Below are 26,415 nucleotides of genomic sequence, written 5' to 3'. Positions count from 1 at the left end.
AAGTTCTCTGTTCATGTTGTCAGGCAGTAAAACATGTCTATTTCATAGTGAAGTCATGGATTCCTCTACCAGGACCATTTAACTCACCTAACAGGGATCGTGCCCTACTAGATCTTACATTATATTCAGATGGGCCCCTGGAAAACTCTTAATATATTAAAAATCTTGTTTATAGCGTGCATAACACTTTAAATGTGTCCCTAGCACACAAAAGATTGTCATTCTTTTCTGATTGCTAATTAAAAAAGCATGCTCCTATTTGAAATCATTCCTCTTGGAAAAAAAAGTTACAATCAAAAGAGTTTCCATATTCGTTGATTCACCACAAGCAACATCCCAGGAGATGCATGAGTCATTCTGAAATAATTGAGCCAGCCTGACAGTGTTCAGTGCTGACAAGCCAAAGAAATAGTGACTTGACTTCACTCAAGATAATGAGCCCAGCTTAATAACATTTCTTGAAAGTGTAGGACTGGAACGAACCACGTCCAGCATGTCAACTTTTGCAAGGCACACAAGCTCCAAGAGGTTTTGCAACGACTTGCTCTGTTACATTGCTGAGCTTGGTGGTACTGGTGGGACTGCAACTTGAAGATAACATGTCACCAAGTGCAATGACTTTGGAGCAATCCTGAGCTACAGCAGGTCTGCAAGGCCATTCAGCACGTTGAGCCTGCTCCGCCATTCAATATATCATGGCTGGTTTGTACCTCAACTCCATTTACCTGCCATTGTTCAACATCCTTCCATACCCTTACCTAACAAAAATCTATTGATCTCAGTCTTGAATGCTCCAATTGTCCCCCAGCATCCAAAACTTTGTGAGGAGCATTACTGACTTCCACTACCCTTTGAGAGAAATAGTTTCCTGATTTCACTTCTAAATGGCCGAGCTCGAATTTTAAGATTATGCCCCCTTGTTCTTGACTCCCGCACCCAAAGAAATAGTTTCTCTGTAACTACATCGAATCCCATTATTATTTTAACCACCTTGATTAGATCACCCCTTAATCACCCAAACCCCAATGACTACAAGCCAAGTTTATGCAACTTGTCCGGATTAGTTAACCCACTAAGCACGATCAGAAAGTACGGAGAAACAATAACCAGTTGCAGGGTGCTGGGCAGACAACTATAGCCCTCCACAGCCCAAAATGTAATGCTGCCGACATCAAAACAAAACCACCTGGGATGCTCGCTGATGCAATGATGAATGGAACACTGGCAGTAAACAGGAGCATGGTTGATGCCAGCCTCAAATCCATCTCAGTTGCATGCTTAAGGTCACATGGCCATGCTTCCTGGACCTTGATCAGAAAACCCAGAGGGTTCTCTTAACCACTGTTTAAAAGAAGTCTGCATACCTTCATTAGTCCTTCCGGGAAGGAAAGCTGAGCGGCCTGTGCGAGGTGCGAGGGAGGAGCACTCAGAGTTACAGGCACCCCAGGCTGCTGCATGTGGTGCTGGGCTGCTGTGAGTGGCTGTGTATGAGTCTGCACCTGTGGGTAAGGCCGAACAACCACAGTTTCCTGTTTCTCATCTCGGAATGGCAATGAAGATATAGGGTTTGAATGTTCACGGGGCAAGTGTTCCAAATCCCGACTCATCTCCTCACTGGCAGCTAGAAGTAAACAGAAAATAGCGATCAATCCACACAGTAAAACTATCACTCATGCCAACTTAATACCCACTTCTGAGAAATTAACCCTTGCACCAGTTTTTAAAAATTCATTCTTGGAACGTAGACGTCGCAGTCAAGGCCAGTACTGACCGCCCCATTAGAGTTGCCCCGAGATGGCGGTGGTGGGTCACCTTCTTGAAACAACTGGGTGACTTGCTAGGCCACTTCAGACAGCAGTTAAAAATAACCACATAGACCAGACAGGGTAAGGACGGCAGGTTTCCGTCCCTAAAAGGACATCAGTGAACCATTTAGGATTTTAACAACAATCCAACAGCTTCATGGTCACTTTTACTGATACCAACTTTTTATTTCCAGATTTTGTTTTAGACGGAATTCAAATTCTCAATCTGCCACAGTGGAACATGAACTCACGTTCTCCTGATTACGAGTCCAGGCGGATTACTAATCCATAACATAACCGCACCCAACAATTTCCAGGGCTTAGATGAAGAAATCCTTCTATGGTGTGATTTGTGCAGACTTCACTGCTCTCTCTTCAACTAGAGGATAACTATGGATGAAGATTCCCATTCAGCCCACCTGAGCTCATCCTCCCATCGAGCCAACCGATTGTTTAGCTGATTCCAGGTTTCACCTCTACTACCCTAACCACATCAAAAAAAGTTACATTTATACAGTGCCTTTCAGTATTTTACAGTCAATTAAGTACTTTTACTGAAGTGTAGTCACTGTTGCATTGTAGGCAGCAAGGTCCCACAGACAGCATTATGATAAGGACCAGATAATTTGTTTTAGTGGTGTTGGTTGAAGGATAAATGTTGGCCAGATCAAAGTGACCAAGTTAGCCCCTCTAAAACCTTGGATTTACTACAGAAAGAAAAATATTCTGAAAGCATTAAATGCAGAACTTTATAAACCCAAATATCATCATCATAGACAGTCCCTCGGAATCGAGGAAGACTTACTTCCATTCTTAAGATGAGTTCTTAGGTGAATGAACAGTCCAACACGAGAATCACAGTGCCTGTCACAGGTGGGACAAAGTCATTGAGGGAAGGGGTGGGTGGGACAGGTTTGCCGCACGCTCTTTCCGCTGCCTGCACTTGATTTCTGCATGCTCAAGGCGATGAGACTCGAGGTGCTCAGCGCCCTCCCGGATGCACTTCCTCCACTTAGGGCAGTCTTTGGCCAGGGACTCCCAGGTGTCAGTGAGGATGTTGCACTTTTATCAGGGAGGCTTTGAGGGTGTCCTTGTAACGTTTCCTCTGCCCATCTTTGGCTCGTTTGCCGTGAAGGAGCTCCAAGTAGAGCGCTTGCTTTGGGACAATGTGGCCTGCCCAGTGGAGCTGATCAAGTGTGGACAGTGCTTCAATGCTGGGGATGTTGGCCTGGTCGAGGACGCTAATGTTGGTGCGTCTGTCCTCCCAGGGGATTTGTAGGATCTTGCGGAGACATCATTGGTGGTATTTCTCCAGCGACTTGATGTATCTACTGTACATGGTTCATGTCTCTGAGCCACACAGGAGGGTGGGTATTACTACAGCCCTATAGACCATGAGCCTGATGGCAGATTTGAGGGCCATGTCTTCAAACACACTTTTCCTCAGGCAGCCGAATAAAACACAAATAAAAATACTAACTGTATCCTATTTGTAATCATTTTTCACCTCATTGTCAACTGACTCAAATGGAAATTCTCATGGTCCCCAGCCTGAGAATAGACAGGGAGGGAGAGTGAGAGACAAGGAGAGAGAGACAGAGATTGTATAAGCCATTGCAATCAAAGCTTGGTTGAGACCAGGAATGAAGCAGGAAGCTTGCATTGATCCAAACTGTGCAGCTGCAGTCCACTTCTGAGCAATCTCACTCACCATCATCGAATTCCCCTCCCCCCTCAACCATCAACATCCTGGGGTCACCATTGACCAGAATCTCAACTGGACCAGCCACGTAAATACTGTGACTACAAGAGCAGGTCAGAGGCTGAGTATTCTGCAGTGAATGACTCACCTCCTGACTCATAAGAACATAAGAACATAAGAATTAGGAACAAGAGTAGGCCACCTAGCCCCTCGAGCCTGCTCCGCCATTCAACAAGATCATGGCTGATCTGGCCGTGGACTCAGCTCCACTTACCCGCCCGCTCCCCGTAACCGTTAATTCCCTTATTGGTTAAAAATCTATCTATCTGTGATTTGAATACATTCAATGAGCTAGCCTCAACTGCTTCCTTGGGCAGAGAATTCCACAGATTCACAACCCTCTGGGAGAAGAAATTCCTTCTCAACTTGGTTTTAAATTGGCTCCCCCATATTTTGAGGCTGTGCCCCCTAGTTCTAGTCTCCCCGACCAGTGGAAACAACCTCTCTGTCTCTATCTTGTCTATCCCTTTCATTATTTTAAATGTTTCTATAAGATCACCCCTCATCCTTCTGAACTCCAACGAGTAAAGACACAGTCTGCTCAACCTATCATCATAAGGTAACCCTCTCATCTCCGGAATCAGCCTAGTGAATCGTCTTTGTACCCCCTCCAAAGCTAGTATATCCTTCCTTAAGTAAGGTGACCAAAACTGCACACAGTACTCCAGGTGCGGCCTCACCAATACCCTGTACAGTTGCAGCAGGATCTCCCTGCTTTTGTACTCCATCCCTCTCGCAATGAAGGCCAATATTCCATTCGCCTTCCTGATTATCTGCTGCACCTGCAAACTAACTTTTTGGGATTCATGCACAAGGACCCCCAGGTCCCTCTGCACCGCAGCATGTTGTAATTTCTCCCCCTTCAAATAACATTCCCTTTTACTGTTTTTTTTTCCCCAAGGTGGATGACCTCACATTTTCCGACATTGTATTCCATCTGCCAAACCTTAGCCCATTTGCTTAACCTATCTAAATCTCTTTGCAGCCTCTCTGTGTCCTCTACACAACCCGCTTTCCCACTAAGCTTTGTCATCTGCAAATTTTGTTACACTACACTCTGTCCCCTCTTTCAGGTCATCTATGTATATTGTAAACAGTTGTGGTCCCAGCACCGATCCCCGTGGCACACCACTAACACCGATTTCCAACCCAAAAAGGACCCATTTATCCCAACTCTCTGCTTTCTGTTAGCCAGCCAATTCTCGATCCATGCTAATACATTTCCTCTGACTCCACGTACCTTTATCTTCTGCAGTAACCTTTTGTGTGGCACCTTATCGAATGCCTTTTGGAAATCTAAATACACCACATCCATCGGTACACCTCTATCCACCATGCTCGTTATATCCTCAAAGACTTCCAGTAAATTAGTTAAACATGATTTCCCCTTCATGTATCCATGTTGCGTCTGTTTGATTGCACTATTCCTATCTAGATGTCCCGCTATTTCTTCCTTAATGATAGCGTCAAGCATTTTCCCCACTACAGATGTTAAACTAACCGGCCTATAGTTACCTGCCTTTTGTCTGCCCCCTTTTTTAAACAGAGGCGTTACATTAGCTGCTTTACAATCCTCTGGTACCTCCCCAGAGACCAGAGAATTTTGGTAGATTATAACGAATGCATCTGCTATAACTTCCGCCATCTCTTTTAATACCCTGGGATGCATTTCATCAGGACCAGGGGACTTGTCTAGCTTGAGTCCCATTAGCCTGTCCAGCACTACCCCCCTAGTGATAGTGATTGTCTCAAGGTACTCCCTGCCCACATTCCCGTGACCAGCAATTTTTGGCATGGTTTTTGTGTCTTCCACTGTGAAGACCGAAGCAAAATAATTGTTTAAGGTCTCAGCCATTTCCACATTTCCCATTATTAAATCCCCCTTCTCATCTTCTAAGGGACCAACATTTACTTTCGTCACTCTTTTCCATTTTATATATCGGTAAAAGCTTTTACTATCTGTTTTTATGTTTTGCGCAAGTTTACTTTCGTAATCTATCTTCCCTTTCTTTATTGCTTTCTTTGTCATTCTTTGCTGTCGTTTAAAATTTTCCCAATCTTCTAGTTTCCCACTAACCTTGGCCACCTTATACACATTGGTTTTTAATTTGATACTCTCCCTTATTTCCTTGGTTATCCACAGCTGGATAACCAAAGCCTTTCCACCATCTACAAGGCACAAGTCAGGAGTGTGATGGAATACTCTTCACTTGCCTGGATGAGCCTGATCAGCCTGCTTGATCAGCACCCCATCCACCAGCTTAAACGTTCACTCTCTCCACCACCTGCTTACCATGGCTGCAGCGTGCACCACCTACAAGATATACTGCAGAAACTCGCCAAGGCTTCTTTAACAATGTCGCCCAAACCCGTGACCTCTACCACCTAGAAAGACAAGGGCAGCAGGTGCATGGGCACACCACCACCTCCAAGTTCCCCCAAAAGTCACACATCATCCTGACTTGGAACTATATCGCCGTTCCTTCATCGTTGCGGGGTCAAAATTCTGGAACTCTACCTAACAGCACAGTGGAGTACCTTCACCCCACGGACTGCAGTGGTTCAAGAAGGTGGCTCACCACCAGCTTCTCAAGGGGCAGTTAGGGATGGGTAATAAATGCTGGCCTTACCAACGACGCCCACATCCCATGTGAATAAAGAAAACATTGCCACCCACGCTCTCCCCCTGGCAAAGGCTCAGATTAGCCAGTGGATGGCCAACCTACAGAAATACACTAACTGCAAGAATGTGCATTTACATAGTGCCTCGGAATATCTCAACGCACTTCAGGGACAATGCATCATGTTATAAAATGTCGTCACTTATGCAGGTAGCTAATTTGCACACAGCAAGGCCTTATGAGCTGGTTGTTAAGGTCGAAAATCTTCACTGTTTTCCTCCCTCAGCCTCTGCACCAAACGACTTCTCATCCTCAGTGATTGCAACTTCCATCTCAATTCATCATGCTCTCTCTCCTCTGAGCTCACTAGCCTCCTATCCACTCTTAATCTCTCCCTCCATGTAATCTTCACAACCCATATTCATGGCCACCTCTCATGGCCTCGCTACTCCCATCATGACAATCGCCCTCAAGGCCATCTCTGACCATTTCCTCGTATCGCCCTCCACCCACACCACTCCGCCCCCCCGCCCCCAACGCTACTTCCTTCATTGTCTGCCCTGCAAAAAACTCTCTCCCAACTCTCTTACAACTGCACTTATGAAATTCCAACTGTCCAGTCTTTGGCCCTCCATTCACATTTCTGCAGCTACCGATCAGCTCAACCACACCCTCATAGAATCCTAGAATGGTTACAGCACGGAACAAAGTCATTTGGCCCATCGAGTCCATGCCAACTCTCTGCAAGAGCACTTCAGCTAGTCCCATTCCCCTGCCCTTTCCTCATAGACCTGCAAATTTCTATCCTTCAGGTACTTATCCAACTCCCTTGTGAAAGCAGTGATTGAGTCTGCAACAACCTTCCTCTCAGGCAGTGCATTCCAGATCTTGACCACTCGCTGTGTAAATTTTTTTTTCTTATGTCACCTTTGGTTCTTTTGCCAATCACCTTAAATCTGTGTCCTCTGGTTCTTGACTCTGCAATGGGAACAGTTTCTCTCTATCTACTCTGTCTAGATCCCTCATGATTTGGAACAGTTCTATCAAATTTCCTCGCAACCTTCTCTGCTCTAAGGAGAACAACCCCAGCTTCTCCAGTCTATCCCCGTAACTGAAGTCCCTCATCCCTGGAATCATTCTTGTAAATCTTTTCTGCAACCTCTTTAAGGCCTTCACATCCTTCCTAAAATGGGGTGCCCAGAATTGGACACAATACTCCGGTTGAGGCCAAACCAGTGTTTTATACAGGTTCATCATAACTTTCACACTTTTGTACTCTATACCTCTATTCATGAAGCCCAGGATCCTGTAAGCTTTTTTAACCGCTTTCTCAACCAGCCCTGCCACCTTTAACGATTTGTGCACATATACCCCCAGGTCTCTCTGTTCATGCACCCCCTTTGATGTCCTAATCCCTATTAAAACAATTACTCTCTCTCACCCTGGCCATTCCCCCTGGTACGGCCCTCACCTTCGCTCCCCAAGTCCAAGGGATGCAGAGTTGAACGGATGTGGCGGACAATTGGTTTAGCCAGATATGGCTGGACCACCTAACACACTATCGGGTCCTGCTCTCGTCTGCCAAAATTGCTCATTCTTCAAGAATCATTGTGGTATTTAAAGATAAACCCTGGCTTCTATTCTCCACTGCTAACAGTCTTCTTAAATCCCTCGCTCCTGTCTCCTCCACCCTCACCACCAAAAATAAGTGTGAGGAGCTCATGGACTTCTTTTTCTCCCAAGGTTGAGATGGTTCAGCTGCCTGTGCCACTTTCATTTCTTCCTCGAGCCCACCAGGCCAAACTTCCTCTAAGGATCTCCCCTGCCTGAGACCTGAAAATCACATCTTTCTCCAGTTTCTCCCAATCTCATTTCATGACCTCTCCGAGCACATCCTGTCCCCGAGACCCACTTCCTGCTCCCTCGACCCTATTCCCACCAAACTGCTGACCACCCAACTTCCTTTTCTGGCTCCCATGTTAGCTGACATTGTTAACGGTTCTCTCTCCTCAGGTACTGTCCCTCTCTCCCTCAAATCTGCCGTCATCGCCCCTCCCCTCAAAAATCCAACTTTTGACTGCTCCGTCCTTGTAAACTACCGCCCCAATCTCCAACCTCCTCTCAAAGTCCTTGAATGTGTTATCGCCTCCCAAATCCGTGTCAATTTTCCCCGCAACTCCATGTTTGAATCCCTCCAATCAGGGTTCCGCCCCTGCACCAAAACGGCTCTTATCGAAGTCACAAATGACATGTGACTGTGACAACGGCAAACCATCCCTCCTTGTTCTTGACTTGTCTGCAGCCACAGTGACCACTTCATCCTGCTCCAAAGCCTCTCCACCATTGTCTATCTGGGTGGGACTGCACTTGCCTGGATCCATTCTTATCTATCTAATTATAGCCAGAGAATCACCAATTTCTTGTCTTCCTGCCCCCACATCGTTACCTCTGGTATCCCACAAGGATCCCTCATATCTCATCTACATGTTGCCCCTTGGCGACATCATCTGAAAACACAATGTCAGTTTCCACATGTACGCTAATGCCACCCAGCTCCACCTCACCACTACTTCTCTCGACCCCTCCAAGGCCTCTAAATTGACAGACTGCTTGTCCGACATCCAGTTCTGGATCAGCAGAAATTTTCTCCAATTGAATATTGGGAAGACCGAAACAATTGTTTTCGGTCTCCACCACAAACTCTGGTCCCTAGCCACTCACTCCATCCCACTCATTGGTTGTAATCTACCAAATATTCTGGATTCTGGGGAGGTCACAGTGGATTGAGAAACTGCAAAGCCCCTATTTAAAAAAGGAGGCAGACAGGAAGCAGGGAACTATAGACCAGTTAGCCTAACATCAGTCATTAGGAAAATGCTAGAGTCCATTATTAAGGCAGAAGCAGGACATTTGGAAAAGCATAATTCAATCAAGCAGGGCCAGCATGGTTTTATGAAAGGGAAATCACGTTTGCCAAATTTGCTGGAGTTCTTTGAGGATGTAACGAGCAGGGTGGATAAGGGGGAACCAGTGGAAGTGGTGTATTTAGATTTTCAGAAGGCATTCGATAAGGTGCCACACATAAGGTTACTGCACAAGATAAAAGTTCACAGGGTTGGGGGTAATATATTAGCATGGATAGAGGATTAACTAAGTAACAGAAAACAGAGAGTCGGGATAAATGGTTCATTCTCGGGTTCGCAAACTAGTGAGGTGTCGCAGGGATCGGTGCTGGGGCCTCAACTATTTACAATCTATATTAATGACTTGGATGAAGGAACCGAGTGTAATGTAGCCAAGTTTGCTGATGATACAAAGCAAATTGCAAGGAGGACACAAAAAAAATCTGCAAAGGGATATAGACAGGCTAAGTGAGTGGCCAAAAATTTGGCAGATGGAGTATAATGTGGGAACATGTGAGGTTATCCTCTGGCAAAAAAAATAAAAAAGCTAATTATAGTTTAAATGGAGAAAAATTGCAAAGTGCTGCAGTACAGAGGGACCTGGGCGTCCTTGTGCATGAAACATAAAAAAGTTAGTAAGCAGGTACAAGTAATCAGGAAGGCAAATGAAATGTTGGCCTTTATTGCAAGGGGGGTAGAGTATAAAAGCAAAGAAGTCCTGCTACAACTGTATAGGGTATTGGTGAGGCCACACCTAGAGTACTCGTACAGTTTTGGTCTCCGTATTTAAGGAAGGATATACTTGCATTGAAGGCTGTTCAGAGAAGGTTCACTAGGTTATTTCCGGAGATGAGGGGGTTGACTTATGAAAATAGGTTGAGTAGGTTGGGCCTATACTCATTGGAGTTCAGAAGAATGAGAGGTGATCTTATCAAAAAATATAAGATAATGAGGGGGCTCGACTCATTGGGAAAACTAAAACTAGGGGACATGGTCCCTTATTCTGAGACTGCTCTTTTAAAACTGAAATGAGGAGGAATTTCTTCTCTCAGGGGGCTGTAAATCTGTGGAATTATCCGCTCCAGAGAGTTGTGGAGGCTGGGTCATTGAATATATTTAAGGCGGAGATAGACAGATTTTTGAACGAAAAGGTAATAAAGGGCTATGGGGACCGGGCAGGAAGTGGAGTCAAGTCCATGATCAGATCAGCGATGATCTTATTAAATGGCGGAGCAGGCTCGAGGGGCCAAATGGCCTACTCCTGCTCCTGCTCCTAGTTCTTATGTTCTTGCCCCAACTTCTGCCTGAGGCTGAACCACATCGTTTGCAATCTTGGTGTCATATTTGACCCTGAAATTAGCTTTCAACCACATATCTGCACCATAACTAAGACCACCTATTTGCACCTCCGTAACACCGCCCATCTCCGCCCTTGCCTCAGCTCATCCGCTGCTGAAGTCCTCATCCATGCCTTTGGTACCTCCAGACTTGACTATTCCAACGCATTCTTGGCTGGCCTCCCACATTCTACCCTACGTAAACTTGAAATGATCCAAAACTCGGCTGCCTGTGTCCTAACTCGAACCAAGTCCCGTTCACCCATCACCCCTGTACTCGCTGACCCACATTGGCTCCCGGTTAAGCAACATCTCAATTAAAAATTCTCATCCTTGTTTTCAAATCCCTCCATGGCCTCGTCCCTCCCCATCCCTGTAATCTCCTTCAGCCCCACAACCCCCACACCCCACCCCCAGAGATATCTGCGTCCCTCTAATTATTCCCTCTTGAGCATCCCTGGTTATAATCAGTCAACCATGGTGGCCGTGCCTTCTGTTGCCTAGGCCCAGAGCTCTAGAGTGTTGCGTCCAATTTTGGTCACATGCCCTAATTTCTCCTTATGTGGCTCGGTGTCAAATTTTGTCATATACTACTCCTTTGAAGCGCTTTGGGACGTTTTACTACGTTAAAGGCGCTATATAAATACAAGTTGTTGTTGGGAATGTATGAAACAAGAAACGGCTTACTCCTTCCAGACATGTGGAATCTACCATCTCACCCACATAAACCAGAGCTCATCCAAAACACTGCATGCCCGTATCCTAACTCGCACCAAGTCCCATTCACCCATCTCCCTTATGCTCGTTGATGTACATTGGCTCCTGGTACGGTTATGCCTCAATTTTAAAATTCTCATCCTTGTGTACAATTCCTCCATGGCCTTGCCCCCTCCCCATCTCTAATCTCTTCCAGCCCTGCAACTCTCTGTGATCTCTGCGGTCCTCCAATTCTGGACTCTTGCGCATACCCACATTTTGTCTGATTCCGCTCCTGTGAAGCACCTTCAGATGTTTTACTACACTGAAGGCGCTCTTTAAATACAAGTTGTTGTTGCATTCAACAAAAGTTCTCCATTAATACCGCACAATCCCCAAATGTTGAAGCAAACCTTCAGAATACCTGTCCATTCCCCTTGGTCTCCGCTGTTCCGCTTTGGCAAGCTGTCCTCCAGATGGGAATCCGAGCCCCGCCCTACTCCCAGCACAGGAACCATCATGATCTGTAATGCTCCTTCAATAGTGCATACTTATCCCTTCATTCTCAATCAAACATTTATCCAGCACAGATAAGAAGAAACACAATGCTGAAGCTCAATTTAAAAACTGAAAATTGTGGAAACATGCAGTTTATGCATCAGGGTCTGGAAAGAGAGATGGGTTAAGGTTTTGGACCAAGGGTTGAGAAGGCCATAACACAGCTCAAAACATGAACAGGTTACCCTTTCCTTTTTCAGATGTTGATAGGTCTTCTGTATGTCAACTTAAAACTTTAATTCAACTGAAATTGTAGAAAAAAAAACTTACAAGTCTGCACAGGTTAATGGTTTATCTATCGCCTTTCTTTTTGTGGGGCATTGCTGTGCACAAAATGGCCGTCACGTTCGCCCACTTAAGTCATCTCACTTCAAAGCAGTTCATTGTACATGTTGAGTAACATGAGAAAGTACCAGCCTAATGCTTCCATGCCAAGCCCTTCACCACAAATTAACTGATGAGGAATAAGCGGCTGCTTTCCATTTACCTGTTATGGTGCTGCCTGGTGTCCCTGGACCACTGCTATTCTGCATGCTGGTGATGGAAGGCTGGCCGGCTCCCAGGCCCGACGAAGGCACACCAGGCCGTGGAAACTGCTGTGTGCTCATTGGATCCTGCAATAAAACAGCAGCGAGGTTACACAGGATATACGACACAGAAACAGACCATTCGGCCCAACCAGTCCATGTCGGTGTTTATGCTCTACTCGAGCCTCATCTTATCTTTCCTCATCTAAATCTGTCAGCATAACCCTCTATCCCCTTCCCCATAGCCCTGTAAACTTCTCCTTTTCAAGTATATAGCCAATTCCCTTTTGAAAGTTACTATTGAATCTGCTTTCACTACCCTTTCAGGTAGTTACATAGAAAGAACAGCGGAGGGGGAGAAATAAACTGGTGTGGTATTTTTCTCAATAAGCACTAGAGTGCCCCATATGTATGGAATTAAATAACTTACCAAGGATCACCAAAAGGCATATCTGCGTAAAATTCCTTTTAAAGCCATAAACCAAAACATGACCAGTAAAAGTAACACTGGGTCGTCCCAGTGTCATCAACAGAAAAACAATTCCATGAGTGTCCTCTGTACTGGAGAGGGTGCAGGGGAGATTTACTAGAATGAATCGTAGAATCGCACCACTTTCAAAGTGCCGGCACGGGCCAAATGGCCCCATTCTGTGGTGTATCATTTTATGATCCTAACTAACAAAGTAATTTAGCCATGTCTAGTTTGAACAAACTCAATCTAAATCAGACTGCCTTATTGTCGGAGTCTACCAGACACTCGATTCCCTGTGGTGCCCACCGGTCGTGGAAAGTCCCAAGCATACATTGCACACTCCCCTCTCCAGGGCTACCTGGGCATGAATAGGATCACGGAAGAGGGGCAGGCAGCCACAGTGACCCTCCCCTCCTCTCCATGGGCTGTGCTCACCCAGGACCAGTGAATAGTTTTGGTGCAGCCTGAAGTTGAACTTCTTAATGTTTCGATTCTACAAACACTCTCTTCCTAAATTCCTGCTCCTCACTTGGGACACCAAACTCTCCCATTCACAGCCATACCTTATTCCTCCAGATTCATTTTCCAGTCCTTTCCTGAGCCACTCAAAAGCTCTCTTCACTCAGCGCAAGGCACCAACTGTTACAAAACTTTTGGAAAGTTTTCCATCTTTAAAGGAGACTATCCAAGGGTGAAATACAATGATTAGCAAGACTTCATTACATAGTGCTGTCCCCATTTAGTGCAGGGGAATCCAAAAGTTTTGTTTTTGTGGGTTGCATAGTGCATTCGGGTCTCAGGGACCACATTATAGAATCATAGAGCACAGAGGAGGCCATTTGCCCACTGTGTCTTTGCCAGCTCTTTGAAAAAGATATCCCCATAGCCCTGTAAACTTCTCCTTTTCAACTATATAACCAATTCCCTTTTTGAAAGTTACTATTAATCTGCTTCCACAACTCTTTCATGCAGTGCATTCCAGGTTATAATAACTCGCTACATAAAAATTTCTCTTATTTACCCCCTTGATTCTTTTGACAAGTATCCTAAATCTGTGTCCTCTGGTTACTGACCCTCCTGCTGGTGAAAACAGTTTCTCCCCATCCACTCTATCAAACCCCTCGTAATTTTGAAAACATCCATTAAATTTCCCTATAATCTTCTTTGCTCCAAGAATAATCTCAGGTTCTCTAATAAGAAAAGGGATAACCATCTGTGGCTAACTAAGGAAATTGAAAACAAGGGCACACAATGTGGCCAAGACTAGTGGGAGGCCAGAAGATTGGGAAACTTTTAAAAGCCAGCAAAGAACGACTAAAAAAATGATAAAGAGGGAAGATAGATTATGAAAGTAAACTAGCACAAAATATAAAAACAGATAGTAAGAGTTTTTACAGGTACATAAAAAGGAAGAGAGTGGCTAAATGTTAGTCCCCTGGAGGATGAGACCGGGAAATTAATAATGGAAAACAGGGAAATGGCAAAGACGTTAAACAAATATTTTGTATCGATCTTCACGGTAGAATACACTAAAAACATCCCAATAGTGGATAATCAAGGGGCTATAGGGAGGGAGGAACTTAATACCATCACTAATGAAGTAGTACTCAGTAAAATAATGGAACTAAAGACGGACAAGTTCCCTGGACCTGATGGCTTGCATCTTGGGTCTTAAAAGAAGTGGCTGCGGAGATAGTGGATCCATTGGTTGTAATCCACCAAAACTTCCTGGATTCTGGGGCGGTCCCAGCAGATTGGAGAACCGCAAATGTAATGCCCTTATTTAAACAAGGAGGCAGACAAAAAGCAAGAAACCATAGACCAGTTAGCCTAACATCAGTCGTTGGGAAAATGCTGGAGTCCTTTATTAGCGGGACATTTGGAAAAGCATAATTCAATCAAGCAGAGTCAGCATGGTTTTATGAAGGGGAAATCATGTTTAACAAATTTGCTGGAGTTCTTTGAGCAGGGTGATAAGGGAAAACCAGTGGATGTGGTGTATTTGGAATTCCAGAAGGCATTCGATAAGGTGCCACATAAAAGGTTAGTACACAAAAGTTCATGGGGTTGGGAGTAATATATTAGCATGGATAGAGGATTGACTAACTAACAGAAAACAGAGAGTCGGGATAAATGGGTAATTTTCCAGTTGGCAAACAATAACTAGTGGGGTGCCCCAAGGATCGGTGCTGGGGCCTCAACTATTTACAATCTATATTAATGACTTGGATGAAGGGACTGAGTGTACTGTAGCCAAGTTTGCTGATGATACAAAGATGGGTGGGAAAGCAAATTGTGAGGAGGACACAAAAAATCTGCAAAGGGACATAGACAGGCTAAGTGAGTGGGCAAAAATTTGGCAGATGGAGTATAATGTGGGAAAGTGTGAGATTATCCACTTTGGCAGAAAAAATAGAAAAGCAATTATAATTTAAATGGAGAAAAATTGCAAAGTGCTTCAGTACAGAGGGACCTGGGGGCCTTGTGCATGAAACACAAAAAGTTAATATGCAGGTACAGCAAGTAATCAGGAAGGCAAATGGAATGTTGGCCTTTATTGCAAGGGGGATAGAGTATAAAAGCAGAGATGTCCTGCTACAACTGTACAGGGTATTGGTGAGGCCACACCTAGAGTACTGCGTACAGTTTTTGTCTCCGAATTTAAGGAAGGATATACTTACATTGGAGGCTGTTCAGAGAAGGTTCACTGGGTTGATTCCGGAGATGAGGGGGTTGACTCATGAGGATAGGTTGGCCCTATACACATTGCAGTTCAGAAGAATGAGAGATGATCTTATCAAAACATATAAGATAATGAGGGGGCTCAACAAGGTGGATGCAGAGAGGATATTTCCACTCACAGGAGAAACTAGAACTAGGGGACATAGTCTCAGAATAAGGGGCCGCCCATTTAAAACTGAGATGAGGAGGAATTTCTTCTCTCAGAGGGCTGTGGAATTCTCTGCCCCAGAGAGCTGTGGAGGCTGGGTCATTGAATATATTTAAGGCGGAGATAGACAGATTTTTGAGCGATAAGGGAATAAAGGGTTATGGGGAACGGGCAGGGAAGTGGAGTCGAGTCCATGATCAGATCAGTCATGATGTTATTAAATGGCGGAGCAGGTTCGAGGGGCTAGGGGGCCTACTCCTGCTCCTGCTCCTGTTTCTTATGTATGTTCTATTCTCTCCACATAACTGAAGTCCCTCATCCCTGGTACCAGAGAGTTTTGAACACAAAACAACGAAGTCATGCTAAACCTTTGTAAATCTCTGGTTAGTACGGTGTTCAATTCTGGAAGGTTGTCAAGACCTTGGCAAAGGTGCAGTGGAGGTTTACCAGGCTGATGGACTTCAGTTATGGGGAAAGATTGGAGAATTGCTTTCCTTAGAGCAGAGAAAATCAAGGTGAGAATTAACAGAGGTGTTCAAAATTATGAGGGTTTTTGATAGAGTATACAAGGAGAAACTTTTTCCTCTGGTAAGTATGTTGTTAACCAGAGGTCATAGATTTAAAATAGAACTCGAAGAAAAATGAGGAGAAATGGTCACACAGCGGGTTATTAAGATCTGGAACGCCCTACCTGAAATGTTGATGGAGGCAGATTCCACAGGAGCTTTCAAAAGGCAATTGGTTGTGTATTGAGGACTAATTTACAGGGTTATGGGGGGAAAAGCTGGGGTGTGGGACTAAACGTTATAGCTCTTTCAAAGATCCGGCACAGACACGATGGGCCAAATAGCCTCCTGATGTGCAGTCAGATTCTACGATTCATTCTGGTAAATCTCCTCTGCACCCTCTCCAAGGCCTTGACATCCTTCCTAAAGTGTGGTGCTGAACGCAACACTCTAGCTGAGGCTTAACCAAAGATTTATATATGTTTACAGGTTGAATCTACTTTCCCATTATTTGTAGATATCTCATGCTCCAGAAACAGATCGGTGTGTCCATCAATGCAACATCACTAAAAACAGCTTTTCCAAAACTCTACGTCCATTAACAGGTCAGAGCATTAATAAATATCAGTACAAAGAGGAATGAATTGACAGACATTGAAGGATTAGTTTGTGAGGGCTCAAGGGTAATGTGCCAGAAACCCCTGACTCAGCATTTCTATCAGTGGGACATGATGCCAAATGAGAGGGTGCTTGAAATATAGAGAGGGGAGAGAGGGAAGAGGGGGGGGCAGGGAGAGAGAGAGACAGGGAAGTGACAAGACTGATTAATGGTAAGAAAAATAGCGTGTTGTGATCACATTATCCAGAAGTCACAAGGATGGCCGAGGGTATTATTGTCTGGAATAGTTGATGGTAATAGATTAAGAGGCATGCAAAGAACTTCATGGCTGCATGATGTAATGGGATAGGCAGGTTAACATCCTTAACCAATACAATTCTCCTGTGAAAAGATTGGAGTTTATGGAAGGTATTAACTGCTAACCTCAAAAGTGCAAAGTGAGAAAGGGAAAGAGATTTTTAATTTTAAGCAGAACATTTTATTACTTGTACTATAGCTTTCTCTTCAAATAAAATGTTCTACTAAAACAAATAAAACTGCCCAGCACCTCGCTGTCTCTCCCCTCTCACTGCCCAGGATCTCACTGTGACTCTCCTCTCTCACTGCCCAGGATCTCACGGTGACTCTCCCTCTCTCACCGCCCAGGATCTCACTGTGTCTCTCCCTCTCTCACCGCCCAGGATCTCACTGTGTCTGTCCCTCTCTCATTGCCCAGAATCTCACTGCCCAGGATCTCACTGTGTCTCTCCCTCTCTCACCGCCCAGGATCTCACTGTGTCTCTCCCTCTCTCACTGCCCAGGATCTCACTGTGTCTCTCTGCCTCCCTCTCACTGCCAAGAACCTCCACCCTCACCTCCAACAACAAGTTGAGAGCTTGAGCACAGAGCTTGGAGACAGAGCTGGGACACTCACTCTGCTTAGGAATCACTCAGTTTGCAAGGAATTTTGCGAGCGCAGGAATTCGGTGGACAGCGGTGGACTGACTGACAAGGAGGAGCTACAGAACCCAAGGTCTCTTAAGTTAATAGACACGAGAGTAGACCTGCGGGACAGCTAGAGGAGATGCCGCAGATAAAGGTAGGCCCAAGAGCCTGGAGGGAGCGCAAGTGTCACAGAGCAAAGTGATGTCATTGCAAGGAAAGGGGCTGCTGGTGAATAGTTGGTGACTTTTTTTTTCTAAGCCTTAAGTTTATTTCTGTTAAGTTACTTTGAAAAAGAAAAGACGTTAGTTAATAGTTGAATAAATAAAGGCATGGCAGGGGAGCTTGTTCTAGCAGAATGCACACTCTGTGCCATGTGGGAACTCCAGGACACTTCCCGTGTCCTGGACAACCATGTGTGCAGAAAGTGTCGTCAGCTGGAGGAGTTCGAGCTCCGAGTTTTGGAGCTTGAGCAGCACTCCTTTATCTGAGAGCTTCGTGGATAATACTTGTCAGGAGGTGGTCACCCCGCAGCTACGGATTGCGCAGGAAGAGAGGGAATGGGTGACTGCCAGACAGAGAGGAGGACCAGGCAGGTAGAGCAGTGGTCCCCAGAGTGCATCTCACTCACCAACCATAATTCTGTTCTGAGTACTGGTGAGGTTGATGGTTCCACCGGGGAGTACAGCAAAGCAAAGTCCACGGCACCACAGGTGGCTCAACTGCACTGGGCTGGTTGGGGGGGGGGGGGGAGGGTGGTGGAGGGGAGAGAGGAAGAAGAGTGGGAGCGCAATAGTGGTTGGGGATTCAATAGTTAGGGAAGCAGACAGGCGTTTCTGCGGCCGCAGACGTGACTCCAGGATGGTATGTTGTCTCCCTGGTGCCGGGGTTAAGGTTGTCACTGAGCAGCTGCAGAACATTCTGAGGGGGGAGGGTGAACAGCCAGAAGTCCTGGTCCATATTGGTACCAACAAGAAAGAGGGAAAGAGATCCTGCAGGCAGATTTTAGGGAGCTAGGAAAGAGAACAATCCTAAAGAGAGCGCATGAACAGAGAGACCATGGGGTATATGTGCACAAATCATTGAAGGTGGGAAGGGCAGGTTGAGAAAGGGGTTAAAGAAGCTGACAGGATCCTGGGCTTCAAATAGAGGTTTAGAGTACAAAAGTGTGGAAATTCTGATGAACCTGTGTAAAACATTGGTTCGGCCTCAACTGGAGTATTGTGTCCAATTCTGGGCACTGCACTTTAGGAAGGATGTGAAGGCCTTAGAGAGGCTGCAGAAAAGATTTACGAGAATGATTCCAGGGATGAGGGACTTCAGTTACGTGGATAGACTGGAGAAGCAGGGGTTGTTTTCCTTAGAACAGAGAAGATTGAGAGGAGATTTGATAGATCTGTTCAAAATCATGAGGAGTCTGAAAAGAGTAGATAAGAGAGAAATTGTTCCCATTGCAGAAGGGTCAAGAACCAGAGGATACAGATTTAAGATGATTGGCAAAAGAATCAAAGGCTACATAAGAAAAAGCTTTTTTACACAGCGAGTGGTTAGGATCTGGAATGCACTGCCTGAAGGGGTGGTGGAGGCAGATTCATATTGTGGCTTTCAAAAGTGAATTGGATATGTACCTGAAGGAGAGACATTTATAGGTCTACAGGGAAAGGGCGGAGGAGTGGGACTAGCTGAAGCGCTCTTGCAGAGGGCCGGTATGGGATCAACTAGACGAATGGCCTCCTTCCATGCTGTAACCGTTCTATGAAGTGCTAGCAGCTCATGGACTTCTTTGTCACTAAGACTGAAACCATCCGATCAGCTGCCTCGGATACTTCCCTCCCTACCCCTATCCCACCAGGCAAACTTCCTCCAAGGTTCTCCTCCCCCACCCCCACAGTCCAGAACTCGCAGCATTCTCTAGTTACTCTCCTCAGATGTCTGTACTCCTCCAACTCTGGCCTCTTGAGCATCCCCAATTTTAATCATTCCATCATTGGTGGCCGTGCCTTCAGCTCCCTAAGCTCTGGAATCAGATATCGCCTCCAGTGCGCCAGCGCAGCCTTCGGTCGTCCGAGAAAAAGAATGTTCGAAGATCAGGCCCTCAAATCTGCCACCAAGCTCATGGTCTACAGGGCTGTAGTGATATCCGCCCTCCTGTATGGCTCAGAGACGTGCAGTATATACAGTAGACACCTCAAATTGTTGAGAAATACCACCAACGATGTCTCTGCAAGATCCTGAAAATCCCCTGGGAGGACAGACGCACCAACATTAGCGTCCTCGATCAGGCTAACATCCCCAACATCAAAGCACTGACCACACTCGACCAGCTGTGCTGGGCGGGCCACATTGTTCACAAGCCTGATACAAGACCCCAAAAGCAAGCGCTCTACCCGGAACTCCTACACGGCCAGCGAGCCCAAAGTGGGCACAGGAAACGTTTCAAGAACACCCTCAAAGCCTCCCTGATAAAATGCAACATCCCCACCGGCACCTGGAGTCCCTGGCCAAAGACCGCCCTAAGTGGAGGAAGTGCATCCGGGAGGGCACTGAGCACCTCGAGTCTCATCGCCGAGAGCATGCAGAAACCAGGAGCAGGCAGCGGAAGGAGCGTGCGGCAAACCTGTCCCACCCACCCTTTCCTTCAACGACTGTCTGTCCCACCTGTGACAGGGACTGTAATTCCCGTATTGGACTGCTCAGTCACCCAAGAACTCACAGTTAGAGTGGAAGCAAGTCTTCCTTGATTTCAAGTGACTGCCTATGATGATGAAGCTCTGGAATTCCCTCCCTAAACCTCTCCATTTCTCCTTTAAGATGCTCATCAAAACCTACCTCTTTGACCAGGTACCTACCTCTTTGATCAGTGTCAAATTTTGTTTGATAACACTCCGGTGAAGCGCTTTGGGATGTTTTACTACTTTAAAGGCGCTATATAAATACAAGTTGTTGTTGTTGATACCAGAACAGAGAGGTTATACCGATCAGGACCTAGAAAAGAGAAGGCTGAAAGGTGACCTGATGAAGGTCTTCAAGATCATGAAAGTGTTTAATAGAGTATATGTAGAGAACACGTTTCCACTTGCGGGCAAGACCAAGACTAGGGGCCATCAATATATGATAGTCACTAATAAATCCAACAGGGAATTCAGGAGAAACTTCTTTACCCAGCGAGTGGTGAGAATGTGGAACTCACTACCACAGGAGTGGTTGAGGTGAATAGCATTTATAGAGAAGCTAGATAAACACAAGGGAGAAAGAAATAGAAGGATATGTTGATGGGGTTAGATGAAGAGGGATGGGAGGAGACTCGAGTGGAGCATAAACACCAGCTCGGCCAACAAATGGCCTGTTTCTGTGCTGTAACTAGTTTGTAATTAAACACTGCCCGAGGCGTGATGTGTCTCTCCTCTCTCTCACTGCCCGAGGTGTGATGTGTCTCTCCTCTCTCTCACTGCCCGAGGCCTGATGTGTCTCTCCCCCTCTCTCACTGCCCGAGGCCTGATGTGTCTCCTCTCTCTCACTGCCCGGGGCCAGCTGTGTCCCTATGTCGCTCCCCCCCTCTCTCTCTCTCTCTCTCTCTCACACACTCAATGCACAGGGCCTGATGTGTCTCTCCCTCTCTCTCACTGCCCGAGGCCTGATGTGTGTCTCCTCTCTCTCACTGCCTGGGGCCAGCTGTGTCCCTCCCCCTCTCTCTCTCACTCAATGTACAGGACCTGATGTGTCTCTCCCTCTCTCTCTCTCACTGCCCGAGGCCTGATGTGTCTCTTCCCCCTCTCACTGCCCGAGGCGTGATGTGTCTCTCCCCCTCACTGCCCGAGGCGTGATGTGCCTCTCCCCCTCTCTCACTGCCCAGGACCTGATGTGTCTCTCTACCTCTCACTGCCCGGGACCTGATGTGTCTCTCCCCCTCTCTCACTGCCCGAGGCCTGATGTGTCTCTCCCCCTCTCTCTCTCCCTCACTTCCCGGGGGCTGATGTGTCTCTCCACCTCTCTCAATGCACAGGGCCAGCTGTGTCCCTCCCCCTCTCTCTCTCTCACTCAATGCACAGGGCCTGATGTGTCTCTCCCTCTCTCTCACTGCCCGAGGCCTGATGTGTGTCTCCTCTCTCTCACTGCCTGGGGCCAGCTGTGTCCCTCCCCCTCTCTCTCTCACTCAATGTACAGGACCTGATGTGTCTCTCCCTCTCTCTCTCTCTCACTGCCCGAGGCCTAATGTGTCTCTTCCCCCTCTCACTGCCCGAGGCGTGATGTGTCTCTCCCCCTCTCACTGCCCGAGGCGTGATGTGTCTCTCCCCCTCTCTCACTGCCCAGGACCTGATGTGTCTCTCCACCTCTCACTGCCCGGGACCTGATGTGTCTCTCCCTCTCTCTCACTGCCCGAGGCCTGATGTGTCTCTCCCCCTCTCTCTCTCCCTCACTGCCCGGGGGCTGATGTGTCTCTCCACCTCTCTCAATGCACAGGGCCAGCTGTGTCCCTCCCCCTCTTTCTCTCTCACTCAATGCACAGGGCCTGATGTGTCTCTCCCTCTCTCTCACTGCCCGAGGCCTGATGTGTGTCTCCTCTCTCTCACTGCCTGGGGCCAGCTGTGTCCCTCCCCCTCTCTCTCTCACTCAATGTACAGGACCTGATGTGTCTCTCCCTCCCTCTCTCTCTCTCTCACTGCCTGAGGCCTGATGTGTCTCTTCCCCCTCTCACTGCCCGAGGCGTGATATGTCTCTCCCCCTCTCACTGCCCGAGGCGTGATGTGTCTCTCCCCCTCTCTCACTGCCCAGGACCTGATGTGTCTCTCCACCTCTCACTGCCCGGGACCTGATGTGTCTCTCCCCCTCTCTCACTGCCCGAGGCCTGATGTGTCTCTCCCCCTCTCTCTCTCCCTCACTGCCCGGGGGCTGATGTGTCTCTCCACCTCTCTCAATGCACAGGGCCAGCTGTGTCCCTCCCCCTCTCTCTCTCACTCAATGCACAGGGCCTGATGTGTCTCTCCCTCTCTCTCACTGCCCGAGGCCTGATGTGTTTCTCCCCCTCTCTCACTGCCCAGGACCTGATGTGTCTCTCCACCTCTCTCACTGCCCGAGGCCTGATGTGTTTCTCCCCCTCTCTCACTTCCCGAGGCGTGATGTATCTCTCCACCTCTCTCACTGCCTGGGGTCTGTGTGAACCTCCCCCTCTCTCACTGCCCGGGGCCTGATGTGTCTCTCCACCTCTCTCACTGCCCGGGGCCTGATGTGTCTCTCCCTCTCTCTCACTGCCCGGGACCTGATGTGTCTCTCCCTCTCTCTCACTGCCCGGGGCCTGATGTGTCTCTCCACCTCTCTCACTGCCCGGGACCTGATGTGTCTCTTCACCTCTCTCACTGCCCGGGGCCTGATGTGTCTCTCCACCTCTCTCACTGCCCGGGGCCTGATGTGTCTCTCCCTCACTCTCACTGCCCGGGGCCTGATGTGTCTCTCCACCTCTCTCACTGCCCGGGGCCTGATGTGTCTCTCCCACTGCCCGGGGACTGATGTGTCTCTCCCTCTCTCTCACTGCCCGGGGCCTGATGTGTCTCTCCCACTGCCCGGGGACTGATGTGTCTCTCCCTCTCTCTCACTGCCCGGGGCCTGATGTGTCTCTCCCTCTCTCTCACTGCCCGGGGCCTGATGTGTCTCTCCCTCTCTCTCACTGCCCGGGGCCTGATGTGTCTCTCCCTCTCTCTCACTGCCCGGGACCTGATGTGTCTCTCCACCTCTCTCACTGCCCGGGGCCTGATGTGTCTCTCCCTCTCTCTCACTGCCCGGGACCTGATGTGTCTCTCCCTCTCTCTCACTGCCCGGGGCCTGATGTGTCTCTCCACCTCTCTCACTGCCCGGGGCCTGATGTGTCTCTTCACCTCTCTCACTGCCCGGGGCCTGATGTGTCTCTCCACCTCTCTCACTGCCCGGGGCCTGATGTGTCTCTCCCTCACTCTCACTGCCCGGGGCCTGATGTGTCTCTCCACCTCTCTCACTGCCCGGGGCCTGATGTGTCTCTCCCACTGCCCGGGGACTGATGTGTCTCTCCCTCTCTCTCACTGCCCGGGGCCTGATGTGTCTCTCCCTCTCTCTCACTGCCCGGGGCCTGATGTGTCTCTCCCACTGCCCGGGGCCTGATGTGTCTCTCCACCTCTCTCACTGCCCGGGGCCTGATGTGTTTCTCCACCTCTCTCACTGCCCGGGGCCTGATGTGTCTCTCCCTCTCTCTCACTGCCCGGGGCCTGATGTGTCTCTCCACCTCTCTCACTGCCCGGGGCCTGATGTGTCTCTCCACCTCTCTCACTGCCCGGAGCTTGATGTGTCTCCCCCCACCCCCTCTCTCTCTCACTGCCCAGGGTCTGATGTGTCTCTCCCCCTCACTCTTTCTCCCCAGGGCCGAATGTGTGTCTCCCCCTCACTCTGCCCGGGCCCCGATGTCTCGCTCTCTCTCACTGTCCGGGCCCCGATATCCCGCTCACTCTCTCTCACTGCCCGGGCCCCGCTCTCTCCCCCTCACTGCCCGGGGGCCTGATGCACCGTCCGCTCCTCACCTCTGGTTATTTGCTGGGCGGCCGCTGGTTCCCGGTTCCCGGTTCCCGGTGGCCGGTGTTGCGTGCTGTTTCCCGGGTCGCTCGCAGATCGCAGTTTCCCGAAGGATTCGAGAGCCATCGACGAAATTCCAAACAAATTGCTCTCTGATTGGCGGAGCCTTGGAGCGTCCTGTGTTTCTATTGGACGACAATTCGAGCGAGCGAGATGCGATTCAACATGTAACATGTGTTCCGATTGGCTGTGGCCCTGTTGCCCCCTCCATGGCTTCCATTGGTCAGAATCACTATGCTGTGAACTTTGTACCTTGGTTGCCACGGCAACCGGTGACATGCTGGGGGTGTCTGCGCGCTGCCCTCTGGGAGTCGTAGTCTTTTGGATTTGCCGAGTAAATTGGCGGGCAGTGGCTGGGAGGTTAGAGGTCAAGGAGACAAATGGCTGTGTCTGCTCTCCTGAAGGTGCTGACAGACTCTCCCTGGGTTTGTTGTCCCTGGCCACCCGCCTAATGTGGCTCGTCTGCTGGAGCCTCGACACAGATTGAAATTCTTTCATTTAATCTGTTTGATCATTTTGTACGTTATTCTGAAATTTTTGAATAATTGGCAAGTGACTCCTGCTGATCGGCTGAGTGTATTTCCACAGGAAAGCAGAGTATTTTTTAAATGGTGAGAGATTGGGAAATGTTGGTGTTCAGAGGGACCTGGGTGTCCTTGTACACGAATCACTGAAAGTTAACATGCAGGTACAGCAAGTAATTAAGAAAGCAAAATGGTATGTTGGCCTTTATTACAAGAGGATTTGAGTATAAGAGTAAAGATGTCTTACTGCAATTATATAGGGCCCTGGTGAGACCACACCTGGAGTATTGTGTACAGTTTTGGTCTCCTTACCTAAGGAAGGATAGACTTGCCATAGAGGGAGTGCATCGAAGGTTCACCAGACTGATTCCTGGGATGGAAGGATTGTCCTATGAGAGAGATTGAGTAGACTAGGTCTATATGCTCTAGAGTTTAGAAGAATGAGAGGTGATCTCATTGAAACATACAAAATTCTTACAGGACTTGACAGGGTAGATGTTTCCTCTGCCTGGGGAGTCTAGAACCAGGGGTCACAGTCTCAGAATAAGGGGTCGGCCATTTAGAATTGAGATGAGGAGAAACTTCTTCACTCAGAGGATGGTAAATCGTTGGAATTCTCTACCCAGAGGGCTGTGGAGCTCAGTCATTGATTATATTCAAGATGGAGATAGATACATTTTTGGATATTGAGAGAATCAAGGGATATGGGGATAGTGCAGGAAAGTGGAGTTGAGGTAGAAGATCAGCCATGATCTCATTGAATGGCGGAGCAGGCTCAAGGTGCCGAATGGCCTACTCCTGCTCCTAATTCTTATGTTCATACCATCCTGACTTTGACTACTCCTGCACCTAATTCATTATGTTCTTATGTAAATAGCAATGCAGAATATGTCAACATGTGAGATTTATGCCCTTATGAAAATGGTGGTTGGCCGTCAGGTTGCCAACCCTGTCCTGGAGTCTCCAGGAATTAAAGATTAATCTCCAGGACACTGCTGCAAGCAACCCAGCAGAAAAATTGCAGGGGCATTAAAAACTGTATTTTTCATTTTTGTTTATTAATTATAAAAATGTTAGAGAAGGATCAGAAAAGACTAGGTTAGAGGCAGGAGATCATGTCATGAAACCTCCAAGAATACGTTCCAACAGAATTGGCAACCCTTCTCACACTGCTGCTCTCTCAAGCCTCAAAATACAGACAATCGGGGAGAAGCCTTTTCTCCTGTTCCAGGAACAGGCCCGTCTGCTTAAAAGAGGCTCAAGCCCACACACTAATTCAACTCATCTTTTCCCAGTTTGCACCACAAGAAGTTGCGAGCCTTTCCGCACATGGATAAAATCAACCCACGGCTCCGATTGGATCAGAGGGCTGGCCCAGGAGGAGAGTGGGTGCAAGAAAATGAGGCAAGGAAAGTGAGTGTGCAAGCGAGAGAAAGATAGTGACAGAAAGACTTGGATTTTTTTAGCACCATTCACGACCACCGGGCATCTCGAAGTGCTTTACAACCAATGAAGTACTTTTTGAGTGTAGTCACTGTTGTAATGTGGAAAATGCGGCAGCCTATTTGTGCATAACAAGTTCCGACAACTCTTTTGTTGCAAAACAAAATAAACAATTAGTTCAAGTGCCCCCTGAATAAAGGGGGGGGGGGGGAACACTCCAAACACTTTTCAATGCCC

The 26,415-nt window shown here is 47.6% G+C and overlaps 1 protein-coding gene across 4 annotated transcripts in view; it reads right to left on the bottom strand.

The window, feature by feature from the left end:
* LOC139265810 (histone deacetylase complex subunit SAP130-like) overlaps window positions 1-24,297 on the bottom strand; it is a 77,790-nt gene extending 53,493 nt beyond the window's left edge. For all 4 annotated transcript variants that reach the window (XM_070883257.1, XM_070883256.1, XM_070883259.1 and 1 more), the window contains exons 1-3: window positions 24,160-24,297; window positions 12,170-12,296; window positions 1,365-1,621 (exon numbers count right to left, since the gene is read on the bottom strand). In XM_070883257.1, the coding sequence (XP_070739358.1) occupies window positions 1,365-1,621; window positions 12,170-12,290 (378 nt within the window). In that variant the 5' untranslated portion in view covers window positions 12,291-12,296; window positions 24,160-24,297. The remainder of the gene's footprint in view (window positions 1-1,364; window positions 1,622-12,169; window positions 12,297-24,159) is intronic.
* Between the last annotated feature and the right edge of the window lie 2,118 nt (window positions 24,298-26,415).

The sequence above is a fragment of the Pristiophorus japonicus genome, chromosome 6 (genome assembly GCF_044704955.1).
Source record: "Pristiophorus japonicus isolate sPriJap1 chromosome 6, sPriJap1.hap1, whole genome shotgun sequence".
NCBI lineage: Eukaryota > Metazoa > Chordata > Chondrichthyes > Pristiophoridae > Pristiophorus > Pristiophorus japonicus.
The sequence above is the reverse complement of the archived record's forward strand: the minus strand, read 5'-3'. Positions and strand labels throughout refer to the sequence as shown.